This window comes from Oryzias latipes, chromosome 6 (assembly GCF_002234675.1).
Source record: "Oryzias latipes chromosome 6, ASM223467v1".
Taxonomy (NCBI): Eukaryota; Metazoa; Chordata; class Actinopteri; order Beloniformes; family Adrianichthyidae; genus Oryzias; species Oryzias latipes.
This window is the reverse complement of record NC_019864.2, coordinates 21,025,496-21,034,752: the sequence shown is the minus strand read 5'-3', so window position 1 is coordinate 21,034,752 and position 9,257 is coordinate 21,025,496. Positions and strand designations below refer to the sequence as shown.

The 9,257-nt window shown below is 40.0% G+C and overlaps 1 protein-coding gene across 1 annotated transcript; it reads right to left on the bottom strand.

The window, feature by feature from the left end:
• Positions 1 to 235: 235 nt before the first annotated feature.
• LOC101162045 (F-box/LRR-repeat protein 14) lies at positions 236 to 2,640 on the bottom strand. The gene has a single exon (XM_004069697.4). The coding sequence runs from the start codon at positions 2,103 to 2,105 to the stop codon at positions 894 to 896; it is 1,212 nt and encodes a 403-aa protein (XP_004069745.1). The 5' UTR covers positions 2,106 to 2,640; the 3' UTR covers positions 236 to 893.
• Positions 2,641 to 9,257: the final 6,617 nt, after the last annotated feature.

Sequence of the window (9,257 nt, the reverse complement as noted above, 5' to 3'; positions counted from 1 at the left end):
ATGCAGAATTTTTCTAAACCCTGTTCATTTGTGAAACACGTTCACGGTACCAAAGCTACATTTATAACCAGGCAACAGTGACATTTTACTTTTTTCCCTGTCAATTTTCATCATTTTTAAAGGAACAAAATACTTTTAAGTTGAGCTTTAGTTAATATATGGGAATTCTAATGTTAGCCTTTTCCTAAATTCTTCATGTGCAACATATTGACGACCATTAAAGAGGAAACAAATATATATTTAGAATCTTTATTCATAAATATCACTACAGTATGAATATAAAATGTCTTTAATTACTGTTTTCTTAAACATATACTCTTATTATTAATGGAAGCTCTTCAGATTAAAAAAAAAAGATGAAGTTTTTCAGTATTGCATATAAGTCTCAGAAGCTGTTCATCACTACACCTTACTGTAGACAAGAGTACAAAACAATACATATATTACTTCCTCGGGAATATAAAACAACCCACTGTACACAGGTAAACAAGGAGACAGGTGCCAACTACTCACTTCAATTTGAAGTACAATTTAGTCATTTAACGTAAAAATTATTTATACACACTCGAGTAGAAAAAAAAAGATTAAAACTAACATTTTAAGAAAATCTCTGGCCTTTTGAAATAAAACTTCCTTTGAATGTTAGAGTACACAGTCTTACCTTGTGTTCAGTGACTATAGGCACTCCTGTTGAACAGGTGAGGTAGCAAGACAGAAATGTGCACAGATGGTGATTTAACCAAAAAAAAAACAAGAGAACATGACCAAACCAAAGGCAGATTAAATGGAGTAGAATTGTTCCAGTGAGTCCCTCTTCTAATGAAGTCACAGTTTAAGAAGTCAAATAATGGATGGATTAAAGCAGACTCTCTCTGAACAAAATACAGGAAATGTCATCTCACTCTCTCGCTGTCAGTCATCTGCCACAGTCCCAGGTTCAACACTTTAAGGCATGGGAGCTGTGTTATCCTCTCCAGGCCCCTCTTGGTGATCTTGGTACAACCATACAGATCGATCCCTGTCAGCTGGGTCAAGTGGTCTGCGATCAGCTCCAACCCTTTGTCAGTGATTCGCACACACTGCCCAATGTTCAGAGTCTTGAGTTCGTGCATCTGCCGCACCATCCTGTTGATGCCGTCGTCACTGATGTGACAGGAGCACAGCGACAGGGACTTGAGCTGATACAGCCCCTGGGCAACGTAGGCCAGGCTTTGGTCTCCGATCTTATCACAGAAGGAGACATCAAGCCCAGACAGCTGGAGAGAGCCCATGGCCAGATGCATGATCCCGGTGTCGCTGATGTTATCACATGACCTCAGGTTCAGGCTGCACAGGTGGGCCATGTGGGACAGGTGGATCATGCCTGCATCTGATATGCCTCCACAGAAGCTGAGGTTGAGCACTTTGAGCTTGTTGAGGCCCTTGGAGACGTGTTTGAGAGACAGATCCGTGAGCTTTTGGCAGTCCTGCAGGGTTAACTTCTCCAGGGACAGGCACCCTTCCGCAGCGCTGCGAGTCATCCCGGATATGTGTCCGATGCCCACGTCGGACACATGCCTGCAGCTGCGCAGGTTGAGGCTCTTGAGTTTGTGCAGCCCCCAGGCAATCAGCAGCAGGCCCGTGTTTGTGATGTTGCTGCATCCTCCCAGGTCAAGCGCCTCCAGGTTTTTGAGGTATTGCGCAATTCTGCCCAAGCTGGAGTCAGTGATCTGTTTGCACAGGCTGAGGTTGAGGAGCCGCAGGGACGGGATGTCCTGCACAAAGGCATGTCCGAGACCATTGTCTGTGAGGTTGAAGCATCCACAGAGGTTAAGGCTTTCGATGTGCGGCATTCCTTGGATGACATAACTCAGACTTCGCCTCAGACTGAGGATCTGAACTTTTTTTATCCCCCTGGTCTGCAAGCTAGGGAACAGAGACGGGTTTGCTCGTCGCAGGTGGAGCTTGGCTTCCACCCCCCTCCACACAGACTTGTGGTAGGACGCGTCCCTCCAGGCCGTGCACACTTGTGCTACTCTCCCTTTGTCTTTAACGTCCATATAACTGAAAATAATGGCCAGAATTTCCGGGAAAAGGCACGATATATGGGTCTCAACTTCAAACATGGCTGCGAGTTGAGGCCTTTCAGCAAGGGGAACTGCCTTCGAGCCACCGCACGGTTCTTTTGGCTTCGCAAAACTTCGCCTTTGAAGTTGCTGTCCGGCCCGGCAACGTTAGCTTCCACCTAGCCACAACAAGCTAACTTTAGCTAATTAGCTTTAATCGTAGCCTCTCAAAAGAAGCACTCATCTTTACGCAACTAAGTACGCCGTTAAAACAAACAAAAAATAAGGAAAACATAAAATACGAAAAATGCGCAGACCGAAAAACTTAGTTCGTAAAAAGAAATACGTAGTAGATAGCTAGGCTAACCACATCAGGTAGCTTCGTTAGCTGTTCGAAGTTGAAAGCGACAGAGCTGCAGAACTTTTTCCTTTGATCCCAGTCATCTCGAATAAATGCCAAGCAAACAAGCTGGTCAGAAATAAAAATAAAAAAATCTTTTAAACGGAATTATTTTTTCTTAACGTGTATTTCCAGCAGCGTCGGGCCATCCCGGTCTCCCTGCCACTGATACGCAGTCTGTACAGTAGCGCCCGGCTTTTTAGCGCCTCCTAGTGGTGATTCCGACTATTGAAACTAAAAATGATTTGGCGCAAATTAATTGTTGGATCATTTGTGGTTTAAGCTTTATGTTAGTTCTGTGAAAAATTATTTGTGGTTTAAGCTTTATTTTATTTCTGTGAAAAATCATTACATTAATTGTTTTGTTTCATGCATTTCAAATAGTCGAATGTTTCTGTGGTCTTATAAATAAACAAACAAATGAATAAACAGCTTTAAAAAATGAAAGTAATTTAAACAACAAAAAAGGTCAAAAGTATTCACATGTTTATGGGGAAAAGCTTTAATGTGGAGTTTTCAGCAATGCACCGACAACTCCACACATTCACATTTATTGACACTCCAACACAATAAGTGGCGGTATTGTACCTTGTCACGGGTGTGTACCGCCATTTAAACCAAAAGAAGAAGAAGAATCAGAAACCTCAATCAGTCACACTCCAGACTCCACTATGGGCAAAAACCAAAGATCTGTCTAAGGAGTCCAGAAACAACATTTTTGACCTGCACCAGGCTGGGAAGACTGTATCTGAAATAGGTAAGCAGCTTGGTGTGAAGAAATCAGCTGTGGGAGCAATTATTAGGAAATGGAAGACATACAAGACCACTCATAATCTCCCCCCATCTGGGGCTCCCCGCAAGATCTCACCCTGTGGGGTCAAATTGATCATTAGAATGGTGAGCAAAAATCCCAGAATCACACAAGGGAACCTAGGGAATGACCTGCAGAGAGCTGGGACCAAAGGCTACCATCAGTAACACTCTACGGTGTCAGGGGCTCAAACCCTGGAGTGCCAGACGTGTCCCCCTGCTAAAGCCAGTACATGTGCAGGCCCGTCTGAAGTTTTCTACAAAGCACTTGGATGATCCAGAAGAGGATTGGGAGAATGTCCTATGGTCAGATGAAACCAAAATAGAACATTTGGTAAGAACTCTACTCGTCGTGTTTGGAGGAGAAAGAATGCTGAGTTGCATACAAAGAGCACCATACCTACTGTAAAGCATGGGGGTGGGAACATCATGCTCTGGGGCTGTTTTTCAGCAAAGGAACCGGGACGATTTATTCGTGTACAGGAAAGAATAAATGGGGCCATTTATTGTCAGATTTTGAGTGAAAACCTCCTTCAGCAAGGGCATTGAAGATGAAACGTGGCTGGGTCTTTCAGCACGACAACGATCCCAAACACACTACCCTGGTAACGAAGGAGTGGCTTAGTAAGAAGCATTTCAAGGTCCTGGAGTGGCCTTGCCAGTCTCCAGATGTCAACCCCATAACATTTTTTTGGAGGGAGTTGAAAGTCCGTGTTGCCCAGCAACAGCCCCAAAACATCACTCCTTTAGAGGAGATCTGCATGGAGGAATGGGCCAAACCAGCAACAGTTTTTGAAAACCTCGAGAAGACTTACAGAAAATGTTTGACTGCTGTCATTGCCAACAAAGGGCATGTAACAAAAGGTTTAGTTGAATTTTTGTTACTGACCAAATACTTATTTTCCACCATAATTTACAAAAAATTCTTTAAAAATCAAACAATGTGTTTTGTGGATTTCTTTTTCTAGTTTTGTCTCTCGTAGTTGAGGGACACCTATGATGAAAATTACATATTTTGAAGTGGGAGAACTTGCACAATTGGTGGCTGACTAAATACTTTTTTGCCCCACTGCACGATAGGACCTCCTGCAGTTAAAACCTTGATGCCTGAATTTATTTTCAAGTATGAAAAAATACGTCACTTAAATTGTTGCTTCTACTATGCTAACTTAAAGCAGTTTATGCATTTTTGCATCAATAAACAGTAAGGGGTTAAATATGTCTGGTATAGTACTCAAACAACTTCCACAGAAACCAACTAATAATAACTATTACAGAGATGCAAAAGCAGGAAAATGTCATAAGAAAATGTAATGGAAGTTTGACTTAAAGTCTGGATGCACAGCTCTACTGTAAGGGTGACAGTTTTAGTCAGACATCGAAATGTTCTCTCCCTGAAAGTAAAACATTCAAATTAGCACGTGTTTGCATCTGTTATCTCTTCAGTTCAGGTTAAATTTTGAGCCAACTCTTCCGGCTTATGGATTTAGAAAGCTCTTCTTCTTTTGTATAACCTTATACCACATGTATCAAACTCACGATTTTATAAGTAAAAAAACAAATGTTGGAATAGGCACCAGGGTTTTCTCCCAAAGGGGACCGTAATGTTCAAAGGCGCAGGACTACATTCAGCCAAACTGTGGTGTCAATCAGTGGCACACAGTTATGGAATACGCTGCCACAGCATATTAGAAACTGTGAAAACTACCCTACCTTCCAAACAGCTCTTAAACAATGGCTGAAAAAAAAAAACAGTCCTGCAGGCATTAGTTATTGTTGTTTTTCTTGGACTTTTTTGTGTAACCGTTGAACCTTTTATCTTGCCTAAGGACAACAGATGAAATTTAGCTCCTGTGCTAATAACTCTGGCACATTTATGTCGAAGCAGCTGCTGAAACATTGTTTAATATACACTGTCCTAGTTCAAATAAATAAATGAAGGAATGAATAAATAAAATGTGACCCGCCACGGCATTATACGTGGCCCGTGAGAGCACAAAAGTTTTTAATTTCTTAAAATAAGATTGTTTTTTGTTGATTACATATTGTTTATGTGTAGCTGCTGTTGTAATTATTCAATGTTTGCAGGTCTTATGTGTGTATGCAGACAAATTGTTGTCATCAAACAATCAGTTGGATGCAAGGCTGTGTGCAGCCTTTTTTTGTAAAATGTTACACGTGTAACACATGTTCTTTCTAGCTCAGTTTACAGTCTGATCCTTCATTAATGGAGTTATGTGGGTTTTATTAAGCGGACAAAATTTAAAAGGATTTATGCTAAAGTAACAAACAAACATGTTTTCTGTACAACTGTTATTGTAACTTTAAAAAGTTACAATACAGAAATAATGAGTAATTTAACATTAAGGAGTAGTTTAGTTTCTTTTACATTACATTTAGTTACAAGTATAAGTTCTATCTGGCCCTTTGAGGACAGCCACTATGCTGATGTGGCCCTCAGTGAAAATGAGTTTGACACCCCTGCCTTATGCCATGGAGGGATCTATTTTCCTTAATGTACTATATGTCAAAAATTGATTCAGCAATAAATATTGGTTTTACCAACTATGTTTAAACAAGAAATTGATGGAATGCACTGAATTAATTTGACAACAAACTGTAAAACAAAAGCAACATTTATCACTGGCCAACTAATCATCTAATTTCCATTTGACCTACTATGATACAAAAGGTAAGGAAGAGCTTTTTTGTTAAGTAAAACAATTAATTAAACAACTCATATTCCAGACATAACTAAAAGTTTTCCCTCATTTGTTCCTGGAAGAGGTTTTGCGAATTTCTGAATCAATAGTTTCACATTTTTCCACCTGCAGTTTTAGTGTATACTAGGTATGCATTGATGCATTGTCCCCTCGATAAAGTTCAAACCTTGATTTTGGATTTTTTTTTTTTTAAATTTGCGTATGTAGTGATGAAGAAATTCTTTTCTGTTGTCTGATGCAAAGCCTGGTGTCATGTAATAAAACAATAAATAATAACCAATTTTCGACTGAGAATTATATCATCCCTCATGCATCCATGCACAAAAATAATAATAATAATGAAATTTCCTGGACAAGGATGCACCAGTGTAATTCTCAATTTCAGATTGTTCAAGAATGTCATAAAACTGTTGTCATTTAGCTACAAGTAGGTCCTCCATCAATAGGAGCTGTCCAGAAATAAATAGTCAAAAAGGCAAATTTTTTATATTAAATCAATTCTCTTCAATCAAATTAACACTAAATGAAAACAGAACAATATTGATTACATGTTGAAAATATTGCCAGTAAAAAGGAAAAAATAATAATCTGAGATTGAAACTCTGCCCTTTGGGAATGTTTGACACTGTGACTCATGGTGCCACATTTATGTTTTCCCAAGCATTACCAGGCAAAACAGTCACTTGAGATGAAGCAGAAACAAAGAGGAGTCTGTCAACAGAGTCCATCATCATGCACACAGAGAGACGACTCCCCTGTCTCTTCCTTTATGAGCCCACTATGCATGAACGTCTTTGACACGGCAGCTGAAACGAGGCGTTCACTGACCGGCTCGCCTCTGGGAGCTTGGATGACTCACAGCAGGAGGTTTTTCAGAATTTAATGGACAAGTGAGGTCAGAAGTATCAGAAACATAAAATCCATGACTAGTTTTTACACTGAAACTAATACAACACATCTTTTGCTGAGTGTATGATTTTGAAAAAGCACACTATAGAGGGGTTGCTGTTGCTGTATGAAAAATCTTCAACTTAACATACAGTCTTTACAACTAAGGACTTGAAAAAATCCCCACTGAAACACCTCAGCTGTTATTTAACTGGGGGACCCATGAAAGCAGCTCCTTGGTGGTCCACCCCCTCAGTGTGTGTCCTTTTATTTTCTCAGTCTGACCAGTGACAGGGAGAAATTCATTGTAGTTTGAACCTCCACTTCAACACTTGGAGTCAGCTAACCCACCCTTTGCAGCAGCACACCCTGAACAAATAAATATCTACAATTCCTGGAATATTTCATGGCTCCTGTCTGGCTCTGGGCCTTTGAGCCACTCACAATCTCCACCCCCCACCCCGAACCTTCATGACATGGAAAAGCACACAAGTCTGTGGCTTTTCACTCTACAACTTAAGAACAAGTTCTCAATGTAAGGCAGCAAATAATGCATCCCAACTTCTGCTTAGAAATCAGGTAAGTGGGATCAATTTTACTCCAGACGCAGATGATGAGATTCACTGAGGTAACAAAGCACATTCTAAAGGATTCTGCACACTGTTGGTTTTTTCTGGTGCCCTCTGTTCACGGATGACCTCCACTCCAAAGTCACTTCTGTCAAAGAAAATAAAACCCCTTAACAGTCTTTAAAAAGCATGTGCAGATCCCACATTGATGTTTCTCTTCAGACTGGATGAGAAAAAGTCCAACCCGGGTGTTGGTTGGTTGGAGGCCGGCCTCAGTCATCATTCTTCCTTTGGTGATCGTGACTCATTTACTCAAGTTACCAAAAGCTCATAAGCTTGACTCATTTTGTGTACCTTCATGGCGTGAGGCTTCTGTTTAAGGTTTTACTTGCGACATATTCTGAAAATAAACATAAAACAATTATAATGAGAAGGAAAATGACAATTTCTAAAAAAGGGAGAGAAAAAAATGTCTCCAAACATGCATAAAATTGGGCATAAATAAAATGCAATTTTACACACTGCTTTTAAAAGGGCAACACCTGATGGCATTGTTTGATTTAATGCTAATTTTTTGAGATTATTAGATTGCTGGACAACCTGTTTTGGTGTTGGTTTCTCACACTCCACCTGCTCTCAACTTTGAATGAGACATTCAGAGTCCAGCAGAGGGCAGTACTGTTTGTCAAAAGAAGAAAAAGAAGCTCCTCTCCTTATCAATCATTATCTGTTCAAGCTGTCGCTTCAACTCCTTAAAAAAATCTCCAAGTTGACAAGGAAAAAGTTAGTTTGTCTGCTTAGAACAGGTCAGTGAGGCAAGCTATTATAGGCTAAAGAGGAGGTTCTGGGTGACGGAAAGGGAATGAAAACTAAAGGCAGGAAGAAAGATAGCGAGGATGGTGATCCCCCTCTCGGCCTCCCCTGTGGCCGGGCTTGTCTCTGCTAATGACCCTGTCTGCTGGCTCACGGAAGCAGATGGTGAATTAACTCCAATTAGCCCACTCTCACCAGATCTTCTCTGACAGCTCACCATGCACACGCACACACTTCAGAGGACATTTCATTCATTTCTAGAGGACATTCTATTCATAACTGGTTGTGAAGGCCTAAAAAGGTTAATATAAACCCATTTACTGTTAGAAAAATGTGTAGTATTTGTTTTCCTGATAAGAAATGTGAGTCACTGCACTGTGGTAGTGTAAATTAATTTATGTCTGTATGTCAAAATTGTCACATTCTTGAATATTTTACGAATCTCAGTACAATGATAAAAAACTAGTATAAAATAATTAGGTAGTCTTTGAATGCAGTTGAAAAAGATCTGCAGTGAATTTGTTTTAAAGCTGTGAAGATTTTTTTTTAAATCAGAAAAATAAAAAAAAGTAGAAATAAAGGAGCCTTACTGTTTTCTATCATCAGTGCAATTTTACATTCTGTTGATCAAATGAAGAAGTATATGCACGTGTTTAAAATGAAAATAATGCTTTTTGTGTTTTTAACATGTTCTTGTGACATTTTCTCTTGATGGAGGACATACATAAGAAAATTAAGCTTAAAATTTTATCTTAAAAAAATCTTTATTCAAATTGTTGTGAACTAGGAGCAGATGAAAAGATGTTGTTGGAAAAAGCTAGTGGCTTGCCGTAGAAGTTACTACGGCAAGCTGCTGCTCTGAGAGCGGACAAATAGATCCATGTACGCCTTCAGTTTCCTCTTCAGCTGGCATCTGGCTCAAAACTGCACGGCTGGATGATTCCAATTTTGGTCGCTATTTGCACCGCCAATGTTAGGTTGGGATTGTGAGACTTTAATTTGAGATGGT